At 40.0% G+C, this 24,179-nt stretch overlaps 1 protein-coding gene across 6 annotated transcripts in view; it reads left to right on the top strand.

Moving 5' to 3' along the window:
* Nucleotides 1–24,179, top strand: part of sipa1l2 (signal induced proliferation associated 1 like 2) — a 78,151-nt gene that overhangs the window by 32,188 nt on the left and 21,784 nt on the right. For all 6 annotated transcript variants that reach the window (XM_067525555.1, XM_067525557.1, XM_067525556.1 and 3 more), the window contains 8 exons: nucleotides 260–393; nucleotides 1,598–1,786; nucleotides 6,107–6,281; nucleotides 6,508–6,611; nucleotides 7,710–7,867; nucleotides 8,529–9,105; nucleotides 14,749–15,023; nucleotides 21,416–21,670. In XM_067525555.1, coding sequence (XP_067381656.1) covers nucleotides 260–393; nucleotides 1,598–1,786; nucleotides 6,107–6,281; nucleotides 6,508–6,611; nucleotides 7,710–7,867; nucleotides 8,529–9,105; nucleotides 14,749–15,023; nucleotides 21,416–21,670 — 1,867 coding nt within the window. The remainder of the gene's footprint in view (nucleotides 1–259; nucleotides 394–1,597; nucleotides 1,787–6,106; nucleotides 6,282–6,507; nucleotides 6,612–7,709; nucleotides 7,868–8,528; nucleotides 9,106–14,748; nucleotides 15,024–21,415; nucleotides 21,671–24,179) is intronic.

Below are 24,179 nucleotides of genomic sequence, written 5' to 3'. Positions count from 1 at the left end.
AATTTCAAATCTCCACTGGACCCCTGCTGCACTCTGTAATCAGTGCCACAACTTGGTCATGACTAATCCCTAAAGATCTTTGTGTGATTAAATAAGAATATAGACTTTACAGTATAAATTACTATTGCTTTATAGAAGAAGCAAGGAATTGATAAAAATGTTATGCTATTTTAAGATGGGTCTGCATCTTTGTAGCACAGCTTTAGTTTTTTTGAGTTGCAGGAGAAGTGTTTATTGTGTTGCTTTATTGTTCCTATAGAGCATCAAAACTATTTCGGGGTGGATGAAAATCTGGGACCTGTGGCAGTCAGCATTCGCAGAGAAAGGTTGGACGATGGAAAAGAGAAAGATGGAATGCAGTACAACTATCGGGTCACCTTCAGAACCAGTCAGGTAACTATAATACACAGGTGTACTCTACACCTCTTCCTTGTACTAATATGAATGCATGGTGGGAGAAAGCTGCGTGATTTCTATTACTCTGTTAGAGCCCTGTTTACTAGCGCAAACACGATTAAAAGATATTTCTCACAGTTCTCTGCATCATTGCATTCAGGAAGACATGTTAAGGTCACTTGACTCAGGGCTCAGTCAAGCAGTACAAGAGTGTGGCAATGCTTCAGTACACCTAAAATCAGGACGAGGCAACTCACAGCTCTCTATTCCCAAATCTTCTCCTAGCACCTTAATGTGTCCAGTGATTCTGTCCAAGTTGTGACTCAGTTGGCCAGTCATGCAAACACTAATGCAGTCTCTCAGAATTGGTGCGATACACCTCGGTCACTCACACTCTTACACACTCATGTGCGCACACATATGCACACATAGTATGATTAATCCGCAAACATGATTGATGCTGGGTGGTCTCATCCACTGAATAATTCAGGTGCAACAGATGCGTCAGGCAGCAGAATGTCACTGATATCCAACGCCATTCTTGGTTTAAAGCTCCACTCCCATGATAAAGCACTGTATCTGGGTCATGGTAGTCTTTGCAAGTAGTACACAGACAATATTTTAATTCCCCAACCACTGGAGCTCTATTTGTGTGTAGTCCTACTCCTTCATCTCAGCAGTCCCCCTCGCAGCTTCCTTTCCACTCTGAGCCTGTTAACTAACCTGCTTTTCAGAAAGCTTCTCTGTTGGACAGCCATTGACTGCGGACATTCATGACGAGAGGAAAACAGGAGTTAAGGGTGTAAATGTGTCTTGATGTTGCAAACATCAACACTGGGTTACAGAGTGGGTGTTTAGAAGCTCTTTAAGTAAATGGTTATAGGCACATTAATGTTTATAACAGTAAAACACCACTTAAGATCTTGAGCTCAGTTAGCCTGAGTTAATTATTTAAAGTTTGAGCTCCCAATGCCTTCCATTGGACCCCTAATGGATCCACTGCCCTAAATTATAAGGAACAACATAAAAGGATGTATGACTGGCTGACACATTATCAACCTCAAATTTTGACTAATCAAATTAATCAAACGACTTGTTCACATTTTAGAAAATGTATGTGAGAGCCTATTTTACATTAGGACCTCATAAAACTCATAACACTTGATTTATTTAACTGGATGACCATTCTCTCACCTTTCAGCTGACCACACTCCGTGGAGCCATCCTGGAAGATGCTATTCCATCCACAGCAAGACATGGGACAGCACGTGGCCTGCCACTGAAGGAAGTGCTTGAATATGTCATCCCTGAGCTTAATATCCAGTGTCTGAGGCTGGCCATCAACTCCCCCAAGATCCCAGAGCAGCTCCTCAAGCTGGACGAGCAGGGGGTGAGCACATCCGGCTGTTGTTCATTAGGCTCTTTTCACTCCCTCCGCAGACTTTTGCTGATGCTAGTAATTAAGCAGTACTAAAGCAGTTAGCACCAAAGTCTCTTAATCAAAGCCACATGTTAATAGGAAATATTAGTTTTAAGGAATAGTGCGATAGTTTGAGATATGTCTAGTCACTGTAGTGTTTACAAAGCCACACTCTTAGATTCAGAACACAATGATTTCATGGAGTCATGTTAGAAGAGTGAAGCATCCCCTAATCACACATACGTATTTGTCAAATATGTAATTTCAAGCTTTCCTGTAAAATATCAATATTCTGAATATTTTTTAGATTAGAAAAATGGTGGACTGTACTAATATACCAATATCGATTTTATATTTAGGTTATATTGTACTCTGTTTCTGACATTTGCGTCAGCAATAGAAGGAAACCGTGGAAGGATTAACTTCTGATAGCAGGAACCTTTGTTGCATACGTGAACTGCTTATTACAGATGAACACAGGCTCCCTGGAGACAACCAGTATGACACTTAAGTAGAATCAATATGAATCCCAGACTCTGCAGCCACCATTGACACACTTTCTCTGCCGACACTCAGACACAGCTACAGTAATTCACTTTTGACAACTTACTTCATCTGGGAGCAGGTGATTTAGTATTCTGCCTGGATGGTGAGCGATGTCATCTCGCATTATCTCTGTTTGAATAAAATAGCTATTAGTGACATTGGTTCTATAGTCACAGGTGTCAGAGATGAATTCATTGTGTCCTCTTAAGGCCTTTAATTTCTCATCTAATAAAAGTGCATGGTGAGAAGGAGCATGGGGAAGATGAGCAAGTACTGTACTGCTTGTCTTACTATCAGAGAATTGGCTGCTTATTAGTATAATTACATTCGTTAGCATGAGCCCATCCTTCCAATTGACAGGGGAAAGGCTCTTATAATAGAGAGTGTCAGCCATGTCCCTCTCGGGTATTAAGATTTTGTTACGAGCATAAACAAGAGCAGTGTAGTGTCCTCTCCAAAGCAAGTTAGATGCACTTTAGATGATGACAGACTTTGTCTATCCAATTATTGCAAAGTAACTTTGTAAGTGCTCAAAAATGTTCTCCTCGCAGATCTCAAGGATCTTATTGCATGATTATGTTGGCCTGCTCTACAACTCCCCATGCATTTGCTACAAGAGACGGTCTGCAGACAAAGCCCAAAACTGATACATAGGGGGAATAAATCTTTGAATTAATTTAAGGAACTATGTTCAGTAGATGAGTGCATCATAAGTGGGCCTTAAAGCTCTTCCATCTGGCTTCCTCACAGACCTCAAACCAAACGCGCAGTGGAGGCCAGTGTTATATTTGGACATCAGTATTTTTGTACCCTCCTGGTTTAATCATTAATGCTGTGCTTGCTGTGCAAATGCCTAATATGTCAGGCACCCTGTAATCTACTTTTTAACAAAGCTGGACTTTCATCGCCCCTGTAATGAGTTTATCTGAGGAAGCTAATAACATATGGAAGAGCAAGTTTGTTTTTGTTTGTATGGGAGCATTATTTGCTTCTTCTGCGTGCTTTATGTAGCCCTCTGTTTTTGTGTTTGAGTATGTTATTCATGAAAAGGTTTCTGTGAACAGAAAGCATATCTGGTGAGTGAGAGCATCTTAAAGAAAGACAGCCTTCACAATATAATTGTAATTAGTCCTGCAGAAAGAAAATCTTTGAAAGCACTTCTGTAAAATGTGTTGTCTTCTTACATCAAGAGATATTACAACAGAGAATATGTGAATGTTTTTTAGATCTTATTGTAGATCACAGTAAATGATGCAGATGGACTGTAAAAGGCATTAGGCAGTTAATTAGATTTTGAGAATTGATTTTTAGGTGATAGAAATCACAAACAGTAAATTATCTGAGAAAGCTGTTGATGTTATGTGTATCTGTTGTTTCCATCGGAAGAGTTAAATCTGGAAAACTACAGGGCTGTTGTTTTTAAATTATCAGCTGTGTCAGTTTCCATTTTAAAAATGTAATTTTCTGCTTCAATTTATAATTCTTGATAGTAAAATATGAGATCAGAACAAGATGAAGACTAGCCTGCAGGTGTTTGTGGAAAATGTAACTACACATAATAAAGTTTGAATAAAGGAAAGACATCAAGAGGCCAGAGGAAGGCTGCTATTTGTAGTGCTTTGAAACAAAAAATGAGAGCAAGACATTTCTCTATTACCAACACAGCTTGTCAAGTTTTGTAGCTGTACTGCAAAACAGTTGAAAAGCTTGTCCAGAACAATAAATCAAATCTGATGCCCACAGTGACAACTAGACCAAGTACAATACATATATTTTGTACTATATTATACACTATATAATATATAATATCTACTTGCACAGGTTGGGGTAATTTGTTCCACACATTCAAATGAAATCTACCCCCCACAGGCTTTTACTGCAGTGCAAAATCCCCTTTTCTTTATTTTAATCACTCCCTCTCATAATACAGGGAAATCAGATTCACCTAACATGAAATTATGTAGTAAGTTTGTCCTTCATATTCCTCTTCTCATTTATCTGTTAAGATATTGTCCGTCCAATATCGTTCAAAAACAGCAATACATGTTTGTGTAATGTGCCTGATGGTAGCCAAGATTGGGCAACCAGGATTTGGATTATTGCTGCATCCGGACATTGCAGTGCAGACACCGAATTGTTGTGTGTTGTGTTACACCACTGATTTATCCCTCAGGTGTGTTCTCAAGGGAATTGTTGTCCTAATTTCCTCATCCACTCATTAAGTTTTTGTTGTTGTTGTTGTTAGGAAGGCGATGGGCAAAGAGTTTTCAGCATATCCCAGCTGTGGACAGATAGGAGACACACTTGGGGAAAATACTGCTTTCTAGCAACTTGTGCTCATATTTTTTGCCAGTGGAATATTTTAGTTAATCCTGTATCTGTTAATTCAGATATAGTTGTTATTGAAGTAGCTGCTTTACCTTATTAAAAGCTTATGGCACCGTATCAAGGACGGTTACACAACTTAATTTCACCCTTGGAGCATTACCCATCTGTGCACATATACAGTAAATCCTGATGTGTTTGCACTTTCCTGGCACCGACATATTTACACCAAAGGGCAACGTGGTTGGCCTTGCCAACGGCCAGTCTGTTAAAAGGAACAGGAGGTTAAGCGAGCCCATATAATACAGGATTAAAAATAGAAGACCACATCATTGCACATCATGCCATTTCCACTGGGCTTGATGGTATAATAGCTTTCCGTCACCATTGGAGCTTTAGTGCAGAGCAGACTGCCTGATAGAGGAAGTCACCATGACAACAGTGTCAGGAACACACCATGAACTGATAACCTGTAATGGAGGAAAAAGACAATTCCAAACTGTTTCAGAGTATATATCAGTCTGTGGTGTTCACATTCAGGAAAAGCTCTTCATCCTTTGGCCCTGGGTCACGATCACGGTGCTGTCGTCAGCTGTGAATACTGGACAACAGGTGCCAAACCCATGGGGCTTTTTTTTCATTAATTTTCCCCTTTGATTTTGTTTCTTGGCCTGCATCAGAAAGCTGTGAGCCATAAATGATTAATTTTGGGTCTCGCACACACTCAAAGAATTGTTCTGGCTGTTTTATTTCTTCCTGTCTCGCTGTAAGACATGTTCTTATCAGACCTGTCAATTCCTGGATAGTATTTCTGCTCGCAGTGAAAACCTGTGAGATTTGTCTGGCACGTTTATGTCTATGAATAAAATAAACGTCTAAGACATTTATCTTTATTGAGGCACTCTTTGTTGAACTGTGACTGTATCAAGAGTATTATTTGCGTTGTGTTCAGGAGCTCAATATTGTTATTCAGTGCATCTTACTTGAATTTCACTGCTACACTAAGGCCTTTACCAAGCAAAATATTGCTTAAGTAAGTCTTTTTTTCTTTACGAAAGGATTAAAATGTTATTGCTTGCAGCTGATAGAGTGTTGCCATAAACCTATCCTGCTGCATGTCTGTAATTCAGTCCCTCATTGCTCCAATGCTCTTAAGTAGTGCTGGTAAATAGCAGCTATTAGCCTGGCTTGATTTATGTTCTGATCAGAGCTCCTGAGAGTTCTTAGCTGGGCTTTACAAAAGGGGATTTCAGCTCTTTTCCTAGAAAGGTTATGAAGGCCTTCACATTAGCTGTGACATGATGGAAAGTGGGCACTCGTATACTTTGAGTGCATAATGTGCAGTATGTATGAGCCTATTGTGTGATGCATATTAACAGCAGAAAATGATCAAGTGTTTGTGAATGTTCCTCATTCCAGCTGAGCTTCCAGCACAAGGTGGGGGTGCTTTACTGCAAGGCAGGCCAGAGCACAGAAGAAGAGATGTACAACAATGAGAGTGCTGGACCAGCACTGGAGGAGTTCTTAGATCTGCTCGGCCAGAGGGTGCGTCTCAAAGGCTTTACCAAGTACAGAGCTCAGCTGGATAACAAAAGTAAGACGAAACACACGTCACACACCAAACTAAACATTCCGAAACTTTTACTCCTGCAGAGTGCAGGTGATCTCTTTCATTTCATGTTGGTTTTTGGGGCTGTAATGTTTATTAAGCTGCCATGTCTTTAATCTTGCTTTCAGTTTGATTAAATAATCACCTTATCTAATGCAATGGCCTGTTATAATTAGACCTGAAACCTAAACTGCACTGTTCTGTGTTACAGCTGACTCCACAGGTACACACTCTCTCTACACCACCTATAAGGACTATGAGCTGATGTTTCACGTATCCACCATGCTCCCCTACACACCCAACAACCGACAGCAGGTCAGCAAACTCTACACTCCACACTTGTACCCCTACAGATAGAGCATGTGGTTTGCTTTTCTGTGTGCTGAACTGGTGTCTAATAGTGGTAAAAAGTCCCTAAGCAGCTTCTATTTAGGATATCTTAAATCTAGACTTCTGCCAATCTTCCCCAAAGGCTACGGTAATGACCTGTCAGTTGAAAGCATGAGCATTACCATAGTAACGGTACCCCGTAGTAGGATTTTAATCAATGCATCCCCAGGGGCTGGACCTGATGTGGTATTAAATGGGCTTCTGTGTCTGTCTGCACTAACAAGTGGAATTAAGTGGATGTAGTGGACTGGTGGGCGATGGCCCGATAAAGCCGTGATTACAGAGGTTGATCTCAGTCTCTGCACTGCTTGTATGGAAGTAGTGTTTGAGCCTATAATAAAACCAGTGGCTACAACTTGCAGCGATATTAGCAGGGGATGGAAATGTGGACTTGGGCAAAATCCACAGTGAAACACCACAAAGACCGAATCCGTCATGCGCATCTGATTGGCAGGATTTTCAGGTTTTCTTTAAGTTTTTTTTTCTCCCCTCAATTGTATTTTATTGAGTGGGATAGTTTAATTTAATCCCTCCTGGTAATCTTTCAGCAGGCCCAAGCATAGCTCGCCCCACTCATCCTTTCATCCTTTCCAATTCACCTCTTGTACCTTCTAATCCTGCTTGTTTTGCTTTGTAGCTGACCCTCGCTGACAACCTTATACCAGACAGATGATAAGGTTAACTATTTGCACAATCCAACAATACAAGCAGGCTAAATTAGGTTTGGGGGAGTATATTTCTTCTACCCAAAAAGCTGGGAATCTGTTTTATTATACTGGACAGCCTGTACAATGTGTGGTTTCCAGATGCCACTGACATTACCCACAGATGTGACAGTCAAATGCTAAACAAGGTGCCATGCTGCGGAATTTTCTAAAAAAAACAATTTTTACTCAAGTGCTACAGAAGAGTTAAGAATTAATGTTTTTACATTGTACTCTTGAGCTATCTAACTACATATTCACTCTTTATGAAATGCTTGAATCCTTTTATTTGATGGAGTTCGTATCTCTCTCTTTTCAGTTGTTAAGGAAGAGGCACATTGGAAATGATATTGTCACCATAGTATTCCAGGAGCCCGGGGCCCTTCCTTTCACTCCAAAAAACATCCGCTCTCATTTCCAACATGTGTTTGTCATCGTCAAAGTTCACAACCCCTGCACTGATAATGTCTGCTACAGGTAAATAGAACAAGCATGTACCACGCCTGCAAGGCTCTGTCAAAGCAATTTTAGTCAGGCTGATAAAATAGGAGGAGGAGGAGAAGGTAAAAATGCAACATCTGAATTTGGTGGAATTGCATTCAAATGCCAAATATTGTGTGAGTGTTTTACCAGGGGAACAAAAAGCACACTAAGATCCCTTAAACAATTTAGGGAAATGTGTTGCTTTGCATAAATGTGTTCATGCAAAATTGTTCTACGTGAACTTTTAAGAGCACCTCATTTGAAAGAATAATAATACAGTAATAGCCTGCTGATTGCTCAATGTGGTTTCTGTCATGACTCTATAGTAATGTGCAAAAATCACAAGGCTCTTTTGATCTGTTCAGTGATGATATAGTTATTATCTCACAGAGACACCTTCAAATTATGAATTATGACTTTCTCCTTGAGTGTTTCTGAAGTCAAGACAACCCCTGTTAATAACATAGTATTTCTTAAAGTGAACAAGATTAGTCTGAGCTCCTCTCAGTCTTTCCACCAGAAATCATTTTCCTGAAAGCCATATAATTTCCACACTCGTCAAATGGCTGCTCATTATACGTACAGTTCAATACTCACATCATTCTCTTTACTGCCACCACTGCATTTGATTTATTGATTCCAACTTGTTTTTCAGCGTTGCTGTGTCCAGATCTAAAGATGTGCCTCCATTTGGGCCCCCTATTCCTAAGTCTGTAACTTTCCCAAAGTCAGCAGTTTTCAGGGACTTTCTGCTTGCTAAGGTCATTAATGGAGAAAATGCTGCACACAAATCAGAGAAGTTTCGAGCCATGGCGACACGTACGCGGCAGGAGTATCTGAAGGACCTGGCAGAGAACTTTGTTAGCACCGCTACTATTGACTCTGCTGTCAAATTCAGCTTCATCACCCTTGGAGCCAAGAAGAAGGAGAAGGTGAAACCCAGGAAGGATGCGCATCTGTTCAGTGTGGGAGCCATCACCTGGAGCGTCTGTGCCCGAGACTTTGGCCAATCAATGGATGTTGACTGTTTGCTCGGCATATCTAATGAGTTCATCGTGCTCATCGAGGAGGAATCAAAAAATGTGGTCTTCAACTGCTCGTGTCGTGACGTCATTGGATGGACCTCAGGGATTATGAGCATAAAGATCTTCTATGAGCGTGGGGAGTGTATCATGTTATCTGCCCACGACGGCTGCGGGGAAGACATCAGGGAGATGGTGCAAAGACTAGAGGTAAGACCATGAAGACTCCATTGTAATATTCTGTCATTTTAGTGGTCTTAGGTCTTAATTATAAGGTCTTGGGAGGGAGTATTTGAGTCTGTGTAGTACACTTTATGCCCTGCTTATCAGTATCTGTCCCAGATTGTGCCATAAATAGAGATTTCTGGAGAAAATGGTCTCCTCTTAAACAATGCATCCATTTTAAAAAGGGAGTAATTCACTGTGTTTTCACTTTGATTAACTGAGGGTTTCTTCTTAGTTTGACATCATTTTTCGATATAATGAGCTTATTATAATTAAAACAATTATGTTGTCACATCAGTGGTGTGTCAAAACAGTTTCAGTGGTTTGGGAAAGGTAGAGCATAGGTTGGCACTGCAATGCACTAAAAAAAAAATAATCTTGCTTTCGCATCAACATTAGCTAATATTGATTACACCTTTGCTTTTCCAGCCACGAGGCAGCTTTTGTGTGCCAGGAAAGATAGACATTACATTCACATTTGTCCACTAACGTTTGCTATATGAATACAAAAATAAATAAATAAATAAATCCAGGCTCTATCTCCCGATGTATGCTGCATTCATCTTCTCTTCTTGCGTAGCTTGGAAAGGACCTCTCTTTGTTATTCTTTTAGCTCTAGGTTTGTTGTGCAAGTCATTGGCTTGTTTCTTTTATCAAGAATTTGGCCGGCAACCAGACAGGTTGGTTGAGTAGCAGCTTGATTGGTCCTTAGGATTTAGGTTTTTGCAATCCCTGCTCACTACCATAGCTGCCTCTGTCTTACAAATGTGCATGCAGTGTCTAAAGGAATCATCTGCTTGCTACTGCCTTGTTGACCAGTAATTAACTTTTACTTTATATACAAAATCATTTGTGGTGTTTATTTTCATTATTAAGTAATTTCTAAACAAAATGTTTATTAATATCTATCAGTTGTCGGTATAACTTATCTAAAAAGGGACCTAAGTAACTGAAAGAGAAAGCAATAGCCTGTCCTCAGAATTTCCCAGTAAATCTATTACGACTCTGTTTCACACATAAGCCGCACGGCATATAAAAGAAAATGGCTTCTTTATTTTAAATGGAGCAGTGTGGCATATTACTTTGGGATAGTTGTGGTCTCTCTATGGTGGAACAATACATTCTGCAAATATTACTCTTGCCACTGTAGCTTTACTTCTGTCCGCGAACCTTGTTATTTTATTTCCATCATTATGTCAGCAAAACTGTTGTTTGCTTAACCTAAATACATCCTGTCAAGTCTCATGCGTTTCAACTCTGTACTGAGCTTCTACTATTTTCTTTCACTGCCTTTCCCCACAACATTGTAGAAGTGTGCGTTACAGAAATAACCCAAAATGTCCACCTGATCCTCTTTGGGTTATGAAGAGACTGGACTGTCACTTGAATGTGAAACTGTGAAGTGAAATCAAGCGGAGTCCAGAGAGGATTATGGACCCCATGCTGTTAGCTGTTTTTGGCTCATCACACAGAATCAGGAGAGGTGTACAGTTGACCATTTGGGTCACAGCACTACAGATGTCATCCTGTTCTTTATCAGGGTAAACTATTATGAAACATCACAGCATGTTAACAATTTATTGTTAACATGCTGTTAACAGTTATTTTTATATTTATTTTTCTTTCTTTTTTTTTAAAGCTGAAGCGACTTCCTGTGAAAGACATGCTCATTTAATTAATTCACAGATTAGGGATGATGTGATTTTGGTTAATTCTCATATTGGTAGATGTCTGGGTCACAGGTACATAAGAAGGCAGCTTAAACAGGACACCAACCCAGTTTTGAAGGGGAAGAGAGAAAGCACAGACACACTTTTGGGTCTAACAGGCTAAGAATAGAGGACACTTGACCTCAGACAACTTCAGTCCTATTGAGAGCCCTCATCCCCTTTCTGTAGTTCTACCTTAGCCATCTGTACAAGTCTGACTCTGGTCACATTGTATGACTTGGGAGTCAGGTGGGTCTTTAAGTTAAGAACAAAAACATATTAAAACACCACATTCTGTATGTCTAGTGCGCCATTTCCATTTCTTTTATTCTTTTTCTGCAGAATCTTGTTTTCCCTTTTTTAGTCTTCATGATTTCCTTACTGAACTTCTAATCAGGCAGCCCTTTATTTCCTGTAAATATCATCGAGGTTGAATATCAAAACCTGAGCTGGGGATGACCTTATTTCTGCCTGCCTGCCTCCCTGCACTCTCTTCTCCACTTATCCCTCTTAGTCCCTTTTTGGCAGCGTCATCAACACTCCCAAAATTTCCAAGAAACCCTAGCAAGCAAACCATTGGTTTAGCCCATGGCAACGGAGTAACACTTCACTTCCTGCTAACAACCTGAATAAGAATCTGATTCTTCTGAGCGTCATGATAGGTTGAAATAATTACACCTTATACATTGCCACCGTTTGCAGCAAGCTATTACTTATCAGAAGAGCTTCTAAGGAGAGGAGAATGATTAAATAGTAAATGTACATGTGAGCACAAAGTCTGTCCAAAATCTCAAGATCCTAAAGTATTTGCCTTAATTAATCTTAAAGGCCCACGTGTGTCATTCAGTGTCTACTCTACCCATCCTAAGAAAGGACAGAGCGGGATATATTTGCATTTGTGATTAGCCAAAGGACATAACTTCCTCATTCTCTATGCTAATCTCCCTCTCACATTTTCTGTCCACTTGCCCATGGGATTTGTGAGGGATATTTCACAGGACAAGCTTCAGAATAAGATTTAATGAGTGGATGGCTATTTCTGTTACGCACACAGACCACGGAGAAGTAGCAGTATTTACATTTGCGTATGAGCTGATTGAGGCACTTTGTCCCAAAAGGTGTCTGTGTTTTCAAAATGTCCCAGCGAGTAACTGGAATCATGTTTCATTGGTGGGATTTGCAGGCTGCTGGATCTGTGATGTCATGTGAACCAGACAGATTGCCCACTTTAACGCTCAGAGGAGCCCAGTGTGAGAACAAAACTTAAAGCTTTGTGATAACGTCCTGATCTCCAGAGGGTTGCTGAGCTACATGGCCAAATGTTTTGTCTTTATGAGACAAGCTGTCTTAGCTCGGGTGCAATACAGTATATGCAGCTTTTTTGTTTAAACACAGTGCAGACATTTTTCTCCATTTTGTGTTCACCCCTTTTCACTATGTACTATGTGTTTCCGCACAAAAATAGATAGATGATGAAAATGTATGTTAAAGTAACATGTTAGTAAAACACACAGTGAAATTCTGCGTAATACAAAATAATCATTTATTCCAGATTGATTTTTTTTTTTTTTTATGTCAGAAAACAAATTGGCTGATATTTTGCTTCTTTATCATTACAGTAATTTTGCCAAGCAATCGCTAAACATTCTCGGATTGTAACATCACAAATAAAAGGATTTCTTGCTTTTTTGTCATGTGATAGTTGAGTTTGAGTTTTAAACCAGTTATACTAGTTTGAGACCATATGATTACCATATGACCATATGATTAATTACTGACCTAAGCATCTTGCTCTACTCATCCCCTATTAAGCCACATTGTGTATAGTATCATATTAGAAGCCACTGTCCTGGATATTGTCATGACCCCTGTGGGAATCACAAATAGCCTAAATTATACAATGCGCCAGCTTTAGATTTACAAGTGTGCTCTAATGTTCTTTAAAGTTCAGTTAAATGATAAGTTTTGTCATGTTTCTGAAACACTCTACTACAGACAGCTCCATCAGTGTCAAACCTACTCAGACCTCACATTTGGAATCAGAACCAAATACTGCTTGACAACAGATTTAAGGCCTACACGGTTTGTTGCTTAAGGGGAGTGTTGTAATTTTATGTCATCCCTTGTTAGATCCTATCACTTCAGGGACACACTTTGATCAGCATTGCACTCACACATATACACATGCTGCTGGACATCATGTCACTATCCTATAAAAAATGACACATCCCTCCTATTTTATAATGAATGTTCTGTTAAAAATAGCCATTATATATTTGGGCCATTCAGAGAATAACCTGGACACATTAATATTGTTTTTGATGTAATAAATAGCCAGACGAAAACATTTAAATTGCTATTATTTAATCCAAATGCTTTTCTGATAAAGGGAACTTTGAGTTATGTTCCCTAATACCCAGACCAATGTCTTACTCATATCCAGCCAATTTATTTCTAGACTTAGCCCCTCGGAACTTTTGGGTTTTATATTTATATTTCAGTTGCCCTTGATATTTTTTGCAGAATGATTGTTTAATTTCTGTCATGTCCCCTAAATGCATGTCTAGTTTAATCTCTGAATCTTTGGGTCTGTATTTATTGCAAAATGAGACTGCAGCTTAATAAAGTTTTATGGTTAAATCTCTCTGCGAGGACTCAATCAGTACATGACAATCCATCGTGGTTGACTCGGGTCCCCTCTCACACAGCAGGGAAAGACTTCTGCCAGTCTGAGGATCTGATGGAGTGTTGACAGGCTATAGTCTGAGTCAATGTGTCCTTGAAACCAGCTGTCACTCTGAGGCAAATGCAGTCAGTCACCCACAACTCAACCAAAACTAATCTGTTGGGTAATTAAAGCACTTTGGGTGTGGTGTGAGATTTTTTTTCCAACGCTTGTTTTGATAAAAACTTTGAGGGAACTCTCCACTTACACACTGTAGTGTAGCCTACATATATATGCACACAACCTTACTGAAGCAAGAGGGTTGTGTGAACTTTAGCTAAACCTGATTTAAAGTAAAGCAGAGGATTAGGCCAGGCCACCACTGGGCAAAGTGAGCAACTTAACTTGCATCCAAGTACATAATTGAACAAATCAAAATACATTTTGCATTTTATTCAAGCATACACACTTCACAGATTTAGTCCCTTGCATATTAATTGCGTGAAGTCTCACGTTTCTGGCCACAGTCTGCCATATTGCAAGATAAATGCTAAAACGAATAATTTTTTGTGTGTTCATAAGCTGTCAGTTGATGCAGATTATGCTTGTGTGTAAGTGTTGTGCTCCAAAGTCCTTCTTAGTCATTAACTCTGACTAATAGAATCAGCTTTAAAGACAAGTCTGTGTATCAGGGGCCAATTAGGTCTTAATTTCCTATGCAGAACCCACAGAGCTACTGTATTTAGTGTCCTTAGAGACAGGTGTCTGTTTGTGTGACTAATGCATGGGTGTTTTCAGCTGTCTCTGTGCAGCTCTTGTGTTGAATCAGGGATGTACCCTCTTATTAAGTTCAATTTTAGAAGTTTCTTAGAATTAGCCAAATCAACATGTGGGCATTTCTGCCTAAGAACAGGAGTTTTAGCATGAATTGTATTTTCCTTGTGTATTCAAATGTGTGTTGGTTAGTAGCAGAACAGATGTGCATAGAAAAGAAGGAGAATTTACAGGCTACTGTTTCTAAGCCAAGAAAGTATATTGAAAGGTCTAATTTTGATCTATTAACGCTTAGTACTAAATTAATAAAATTGCAATCTTTCTCTTCTCATTTCTTGCTTTTTTTTCCTTTATTGTGGCCACATGTGTTTGACCTTGTTGTCCTTTTAAGTACCTCCATATTCCTGTTGTCTTTTTTTTAACTAAAGGTGATTTTTATTAATTTCAGATGAAAATGCAGTAATTTTATTTTTGTTTCAGATTGCGACCAGAGGCTGTGAGACATCTGAGATGACGTTGCGTCGAAATGGCCTAGGCCAGCTGGGTTTCCATGTCAACTTTGAGGGCATCGTAGCTGATGTGGAGCCCTTTGGCTTTGCTTGGAAGGCGGGGCTGAGGCAGGGCAGCCGATTGGTGGAGATCTGCAAGGTGGCTGTGGCTACTCTGACCCACGAGCAAATGATTGACCTCCTGCGTACCTCTGTCACGGTGAAAGTGGTCATAATCCAGCCTCATGAAGATGGCACTCCTAGAAGGTAATTCCTCATATTTGCTGTCTTGTTTTTGCTCAAAACACTACAGACAAAAGATGCCTACTTAACATATGTAGACTCTATTATTCTTTAACTTAGGCTGTTAAAGAAGAGAAACAGGTGCTTCTTGAAAGTGTATAAAGTCACAGTGAGCGATTAGTTCCTTTTTGTCATTTTTCCATGCAGCTGGGGTAAATTAGCTTGACATTTGCTCTTATATTTGAGATGATTAGCATAAAGAAATGCTTACACAATGTTTTTATTATGCCACGGTTGATGTTGTTCTCTACTGATTTCTCTAGAGAGGAGACTCTGTTTGTACTGATGTGGCTTTGTTGCAAAAGAAAGCTCCAGCAGAGCTGTAGAGTCATGCAGACATGGACAGTCAGCGTTTCTCACTAATGATAATGAGAGGAGCATTTTGATTAATGGCTCAACTCTCCCTGCCATTGTCTGTCAGCTAACATTTGCAGAATGCCGCTTTCTAACCTCACCCAATGTTCTATTCAGCAATTAGGATGGTAGTGTTTGGCTTTTCTGGGGACACACGCCCATGGGGAGACTCCATCACTCCTGTAATAAGAAGAGAGAAGCATATTTCAAACAATCCACTGTGACGGAAAGAGATCAAGGTCTTAGTAAAGTGCGTGTTCTGAAAGCACATGTGCTTGTTTTGTCTGTGGGAGACAGACAGTCCTGTGAAATCATATCCATCACTCCTTCACACTTGGATTTTTGACATCTTTATTTTGCCTGTACTTCAGGCCGACAGATTTGTGTGCCATCAAATGCTGTTCGCACCTTCTCACTGATAAATTGCCATAGCACAACTTGACAGTATGCAACGAATACCTCCACTTAATCTTATTTTCTGTGTCCAATGTTGCAGGTAATGCTAATGTTGTTCGCTACTCATTGTTATTGCCTCGATGGATGACAGAAAATATTCTATGTCCATATTTGTCAACCATGTGCATTTCTGCACATAGCGTAGTTTGTGAAAGTGCGTTATTTTTTTTTTATTTTTTTTTTTTGACTGATTTTTTTTATTTCTGAAAAATCACAGCCTTAAAGAACGACTTCATTTATATTGAACTTGCTTCTTTTCCATCTAATTTGGGTACTACATGTAAATGAATGCCATAAAAATTCCGTGAGCTAACTGAGCTCCTCCAGATAACGTCATTTGAACTCCGAATGATGGTTTTTCAGTTAGAACCAGAGAAATGTTTTAATATAAAGAAGCTGGAATGAAGTTTAAAGCAATATTGGGGCGGGTTGCCTCAGGAAGGGCCTCAAGTGTAAAAACTTTGCCAAATCAACATTCGGACAATGATTCGCTGTGGCGACCGTGAACTCATGGGATAAGCTGAAAAGACAAAAAAATAAAATAAAATAAAAAATTGTGATCTAGCACGAAAGGAGTAACATGCTCCTCAGATGGTAGGCTAGCATGCCTCAGTTGTGAATCAACACAGCAGCTTCTCTGGCAGAACCGACCTCTAATCCTCTTACCATGATGTGTGATGATACACGATGATACAATCATAATCGCAGTTCAGGGAAGCTGACAAAACAAACATCTTCAAAAAACCAGTTCTGTGTAGACAAACACATGTCCAGCTCCCTAGAGATGTGGTTACAGGATTGAGGATTTACTAAAGGAAGACTTTGCTGTGGTTTCTGTGCTAGTGGAAGACATCTGGATTTAGACTTTAGACGGCCAATAAATGAAGGTTTAAAAAATAGACATGCTACATAGCATAATTATGCATTATATCATATTGTAGGTTCATTATGGGTTGTATGATGTAAACTCCATTGGATTTCACCCATATATGATGTACACGTTTGTTAACAGTTTCATCTGGCACATTAGTAGGTAATACAGTAATATGACTGTTGTGGTAAGTGCTTTAGTGTGAGATGTCTCCATCTTACCGAGACACACAATTTTGTCCCATGAGAACCAAAAGGCTTCATCATGGGTCGTGTGAATTTTCTTCCAAGGCTCCAACAAACCAAGAGGTGAGAGGTCAGGTGAAGAATCTCAAGGGCCCTCAACTCTTTTCGCTGCTGCGTCTTTGATTTGCTAAAGTGTAGCAGTCAACAATAAGTGCTCCAGTTTCTCCACTATTATCTCAAAGGAATGGAATTCAGCGGGGGCCCAAAGGCCCCAGTCAGTCCCCTGTGCCCACAGAGATGGGGGTTAGTCTAACAACAATGGACAAGAGTCTCATGACCTCCAGACAATGTACCCTGGCTCCAAACCGCTACTATGACAGGGGGGAAAGTTTTTCATAAACACATGTAGAGATATGAAGAGTGTTTCCTCTTTACTGGTTAAAATTGGCAGAATATAATTTAGTCTTAGTTTAATGATTCCTCTGGATTTAGTGAGGATTAATAAGGTCATCTAGCTGCTAAGATTATGCTAAATGAAATTCTTCCAAAAAAAAAAACAAAAAAGAAAAGAAGATTTTTAAAACACTGTTTTGTGGTAAATCTTCTTAATCTGTTCATGCCGTAAACAGTTTTTACCCTGCTCAGTCTGAAGCCAGAGGAGATATGGCTCTAATATTAGCCTTACCTAGTACTGTATTTATTTACACTGGAGGCAGGATGTGGCTGTAGCCCAATGCAATACCAGAGGCTTTTCCATCACCACTCTGGAAAGCTTTAAACAAGTTCAACATGTTAGCCTTGGATCGAGCTAACGAGAAAAAGATGAAAAAGATCAGATCTTTGAAACAGGACTACAATGTAGAGAGCATGGTAGTGATTGTATGTTTGTATATGGTCATCAGAGATGTTGGAGTAAACAAGAGGATGAGTATAATATGGACTGAAATAGATGATTACAGCAAGACACACAAACAGTAATAGAAACAAAAGGGCAACTGTGTTCAGAGTGTTTGTATTACACCATGTTGTCCATTCCAGGTTTTCTATGCAAAGATTTAAGGTTAAGTTTGTAGGCAACTGGAATTTAAGTGGGTTTAACCTGCACCGGAGCCTCGGTGTCAAATCGCCACTCTTGACCCTTCCCTTGAAATGTCATCAGTCTAGTCATCATGGATTATCATCTTGACTGAAGTTAAGCCGGATTTCTTACTTCTCATGCCAACACCCTGTGAAAGACAGCACTGATAAACCAAAACTTAGAGAACATGCATCACAAATTGCTTGGCTTAATCCCCTCACTTTTCCCTTAGATCAGTTTGCAAATAGACTTCCGAAGAGGTTTTCTTTCTTTATGCAAACCTAAGCACTTTTGAGACACCTTTTTTTTAAATGAACCCTATGTCAATGGTCTGCAAAAGGCTGGGGGAGGTCACAGGAACTGGCTTTTTGCTGTGACATGGACTATGACTCTGGGAATGGATTAGCGGGTCCCTCAGTCATTGTGCCATGTAATCAGTGGGCAAGCTCTCACACAGAGGTCTAAGGTCCTAATGACACACTGACTGCGTTCACATGCACTTGTAAGTAACCAGGGTACTCGGAGAAATCAGCTTTTTATGGTAATTGGAGAATGTCATTTACACGCACTTGGGAAGCCGGGCTACTTTATGTTAGTTAAAGTAAAACTTTCTTTCGAACATTACGCAGACTTTGCTTTAAAAACAAGGCGGCTTTGGCCCAGTAATGATCTCTCCTTTCATTCAGCCTTTCACTCAGCTGCATCTGACTGTCTGCAGCCTTTGGTTACGCACATGCGCACTTGGAGAAGACGGTTGAAAACCTTGTTAACCAAATAGATGTCAATGAAATTAGTGCTCTCCAACAGAAATTTGCCTGGAGAAACCTCGCCTACCCCGATTTTGCAAGCCAGCTCTCCCGTTTACTTGACAGGTAGGAAACTGTTACGGTTGGTTACGGTTTCCTGAGAAAGCCAACCAAAAGCCAACCGTAACCTGGTTACTTAAGTCCATGGAGACACATTCATTGATCTGTTATATTTCTTGAAAAACAATTGGCTGAAATAGCTGACTGTTCACTTCCAACAGGCAAATAACTGAGCCCAACGTGTTATTTTTTTAGAAAGGAGCATTGATATTAGTTTAGTAAAATTTTGTCACATTGTGTCAATTGTGTCACCATATAAGCTCCAGGATGTCAGACACAGTTGTATTTTTAGGTAACTGGATATTAGTTTGTAGAAGTCCTCCTCCTACCAGTTTATGCAGGTCATTGTGGTGTAATATATAGCCCTGCACATTAAGCTGGAATAGTGCAGCAGCAGTTATTGTTGGAATCAAGAGGAAGCAGACAATATTATTTCTCACCAGTCCCCTTCTCCTTATGGCTTGCTGAATGTGTCTAATAACCTCTCCTCCACCGCCTGCCTCCGGCTGAGGTTTAACTGTTGACCAAACACCCGTTTCCTGCTGTTTCTCTGTGATTTACACCCAGTGAGTACAAGGCCCCCTATACATTACAAACAAGAATCACATTCCACATAATGTACTTTAGGTCACCACGTTGTGTATTTCCACTCACAGCTAAAGCCTGTGGTGCGCTGAGGGAGAATATTAGGATCATAAGAGAAATTTACCTTGTCAGTTCTTGGTGATTCTGGTGCAAAAAGCACAGCAAGAGACAGCGGCTGAGACCTTTCCTGTTGACAAGCTGTTAGCAAGGTTTAGCCTATTCAGAGAGTAATGATGTGTGACAACCTAGCATGACCACACACACAGTTAATCAAGGCAATGAGTGGGTTAGCACAGCCTTTTAAAAAAACAATTGACCAACAGTCCGGAGGATTTAAGAGTCATTTTTTTTTTTTTCTTCTGATGTCAACAAAACAGAAAGACAAAGGGTTAAACAAAACAATAATTAAATAATAGAATAACAATGTTAACTGTTAAATATATGACCTTTTTAATACACACAAAGTACTTTCATCCAGCAAGATTTTTTCACCCACGTTATCCCTGATCTTCTGAAGCAGCAATGCCAACCCCTAGTCTCACTGCTCCATGTAGAGTATCAAACCAGTGATACCTGCTACATAAATGTAATAAATTATTTAAATTGTGGATTAAAGTGAATGTAGACCAAGCTATTAATGGTCGCGGATGAGGCCCGCATTGACATTGCCAAAATGTGAGGAAAAAAATGTTGGAAGTGGAGGAAGCTAAGGACCATTTTCTAGTTAGATAACACCCACAGCTCCAGTGGGAGACCAGTTGTAAACCGACTTGCCACCCATAGCCCAGTTTGATGAAAGGGACTCTCAGACAGAGATTACTTGCCCCCTCCACGGCAGCTTTTGCAGTGAGCCAGCTCACTCTACTCAAGCCCTTCTGTGTATACATGTATGACCACAGCAAAGTATACACAGCTTTCCACCCCTGAGTGGATGCTGGAAAATGGACTTTGGAGGGGGAGGGCAGTCTAATCATTAGGGTCATGCTTGAGATGCTTTTGGAGTGCTAGTAGAGCACCAAGCTGTTTAACCGACACCCACCACCCTCTAACCCCCCGTCCTTTGAAACGTAAACACCAATCCTCTGCCAGCCCCATAGATTAATGTTGCATGAAATGGCATCAAAGGAATTGTCCATCCTAAAAATCTTCAGTGTTTTTTCAGCAGGAGATGAAGGGAGGTAAAGGTTCCTGTATGAAGCTACAGTACTCAGGAGAGACCCATATCAAGTGCCATGGGTGGTTGAAATTTTCTGCTCTATTAAAATATTATTAAAGTGTTTTCCACAATTTTCTATCTCTAATGTGCGCATGCACAGTAGGTGTGCGTGTGTCTGTGCATGTGTGTGTGTGTGTGTGGATTGCTCAGCTATATCTGGATGTCTGCCTCCGGCTAAATATTTCTGAAAGCATTAGTGTAGTCATGGCAATACAAAGGATGAACTTTCCCCTCCCCCCAGTTAGTACTGAGGACATCAGGGTCAACGATGTGCATTATAAAGTATTAAAATGTACTAGCCTTGTAATGCAACAGCAAACTCTTATTATATTACCAATTTAATAGACTTAAATGCAATATAATACTTATATCATAATCATATATCATAATATGTGTAATAACGATTTATTAGCTGACAACTAATAATGAATGTAATGTCATGTCTTAAATTCTTATCTTATTATTCATGACATAATTATTATAAACTGCAGTTATTAAATTTAAATTAGATATGTACTCATTGCCTATGCATTAATTGTGGAATAATGTGATGTTGGTCCAAGATTAATCTACTGTGTTCTCCACTTGTAAGACACAGATTTTCTCAGATTAAGGCATAAACTGAGATGTTTTTATCATAAGATATGCCAGCCACAGTACTAGGCTCATACTGTAGCCTTTTCATCCCAGGCTCATTACTAACCTTTAACCTTCCTTTCCTTTCCCCATCCTCCTTCCTTCTCAGGGGCTGCTCCGAGCTTTACCGCATTCCCATGGTGGAGTACAAGGTCGACAGTGAGGGTACACCCTGCGAGTACAAGACACCCTTCAGGAGAAACACCACATGGCATCGGGTGCCCACAGCTGCTGGACCACCTCTATCCCGAGGTTCGCCCACACAGGGTCCTGATCGCCTGCAGTGCCAGCAGATACTCCAGCAACACCAGGCATCTATCCCACGAAGCACCTCCTTTGATAGGAAGTTGCCGGATGGATCCAGGTAAACACTTCTTTCTTTTATCTGCACTCTTAGTCTTCTCTTCCTTGCTTCTTTTTTGAAATGTGTGCCTCTGCCTAAGCTAACAACGGAAAATTATTAGTTCTCTCTCACTCACTCCTTTAACAAAAAATTCTTTATAATTTTAATTTAGTTGTAGGGCTACTGCTTCAGCAGGAAGATTTTACGACATTTAGTATGTAGGAAAAAGCCAAAAATTCACCATCTACAAAATATATCATATTGAACTAATCACTGCATTATTTACAGCGGTGCAGAAAAGTGAATGCAATAATTCACCATAACAAATAAGCACAAATATCCTATAAACACATGGAAGTCAAATTTTCTACTCGTTTTTTAGATATCTAGGCAGGGCGATGCTTGTGATCAAACATCATGATGCTAAAAAGATCCGATCCTTTTTGGATAAAGTCTTTGAACTCGTAGCGTTTCTCATTTAGAAAAGAGCCCCAGTACCACTGTTATTTTGTTCAGTTATTTGCATACATTTAAATTGAGCATTTTAGTCCATTGAATTCACGGCTTCGCTTTCATCTCCCTTTAGACGGTAAGGCCACACTCTGACTTTGTTCCTGTTTTAGGCTGTGTCTCTTTTGGACATCTCCATTGAGCCATGTAAAGCAGCGATTTGTTCATTCTAATGAAACCCCAACAGTCGTGATAACCTTTCCAAAGTGTCACACCGACCCCCCCTGGTGTTGCCTGTTCTGACTCTAGTGGGATAATAGCTGCTTTCTCTGCCTAATCAGAGTCCATGGCAGTGGGAGCACTCCATTCTTCTTCTCTCCCTTTTTCTTTCTCTTTCCGTATCCCTCCTACTCTCTGGTCATCACTCTTCCTGCACCCTGCTGGGGAGGAGGTGATCGGGACACGGACAGAGCTCAGCTAATCTCCTCTAGTTACTGCCGAAACAAAGAGAATGCCCTTTCCTGGACCATGTTATATAGCACCCCAGAGAGGGTGGGAGTTGAGAAGCAGGATGAAGGAGTCATAGACTGAAGAGGGAGGGAGAGAGACATCACAGACCTATTACACAATCCTATACTATGAAGGCATTTTACAGATAGTGTTTTGCTTATAGCTTTTTGGGTGTTGTGTGATCATACAGAAGATAAACTCAACAACTGTTAGTAGTATAAAAATCACTTTTATAACCCTGGTTGGGAATCACTCCCAACCAGGGTTACTTCTGCAGTTCCAAGAGGATAAGTGAAAAGTTGGTGGAAAAGCTTAATTAATTAAAAAAGAAAAATGTCTGACTTATTTTATAAAAGAAACATCAATATACTGAGGAAAATTGAATTCTTTTGTGTCATGATTAAAAGTGCAAGAAAACTCTTTAACAAGCAGGAAAGTCCTAACAGTTAACATTAGCTACAGGTAATTGATGATAGAATGGTAGCCATTAGTACAGTGTAGATGAAATAGAGAAGCCACTGCTAACAGAATTATGGATTAATAGTTCTACCACTGATTCACAGCCACTGGCCTGGTGGCTCAGAGGTAGAGCACTGGGTTGTGATGCAGAAGGCTGTGGTTTCGAATCCCACGCCACCAGGTGCCCAGCTATCAAGGGCCACCTTTGTGCCAGTCCCGAAAAACTGGGAGGGTTGCGGCAGGAAGGGCATCCGGTGTAAAAACTCATGCCAGATCAACGTGCGGAACACGTTCTGCTACGGCCGAAAGCCGCAGATTTGAGTTAGAAATATAAAATAGAAATGGCTGAATGCTCTGGCTAGACAGTTGAAATTATTTGTTCAAAGTAATAGATAAATGGTTAAAACGAGTAGTGGGGTTTTTAATAAAATTCTGTTTAAATTCAAACAAATATTTGGTCTATGGGGGTGTCTGCCAAAAAAAGTTTTTCACCGATTAACACATTAGAGACATGTAAAGACTGATAAGTAATCATCCTGTCCTAATATAACAGTATCCAGATTTCACGTTGTAAAATATGACACCTACTATTCATCCAACAGAGACTACCACTAATCTCTGCATTCTCAAATATTATTTGCAGTCAGATATATTTCAGTTTATTACAGTTTCCCCCCACAGAACTTTACATTATGTACAGAGAGCAGGAGAAGAGAAAAACAGCAGCTGCTGCTGTTTCACATTAAGGCGCATGAACCCAACAGACTAACACTTGAGCTGAGGTTGAAATGCAGTGATCCAGCCAAAGTGTTCGATGATGTGTACTGAGGTTGAGTTACTGACAGTTTAGTGAGTTTCCCATCCAAGTCTAGACAAAGGAAACCTGATGACAAAGCAGAAAAGTTTGGAGCATTTGTTACTTCCTGAATGCATGTTTACATTGTGATTTTTAAATGATAAACATCTACTGGGTTATTATAGTAGATTTGATTTACCCTCACATTCTCAACCTTTGGTTGATGGGTGTTTGATTTGGGTGTATGGGTGTTTGCACATGAGCAAATAACTGTGGAAGTGAGACTCTCTCCTTATTAGAGGAATATATGAGCAA

Source organism: Channa argus, chromosome 1, assembly GCF_033026475.1.
Source record: "Channa argus isolate prfri chromosome 1, Channa argus male v1.0, whole genome shotgun sequence".
Taxonomy (NCBI): domain Eukaryota; kingdom Metazoa; phylum Chordata; class Actinopteri; order Anabantiformes; family Channidae; genus Channa; species Channa argus.
Note: the sequence above shows the minus strand (reverse complement) of the source record. Positions and strands in the feature narration are given on the sequence as shown.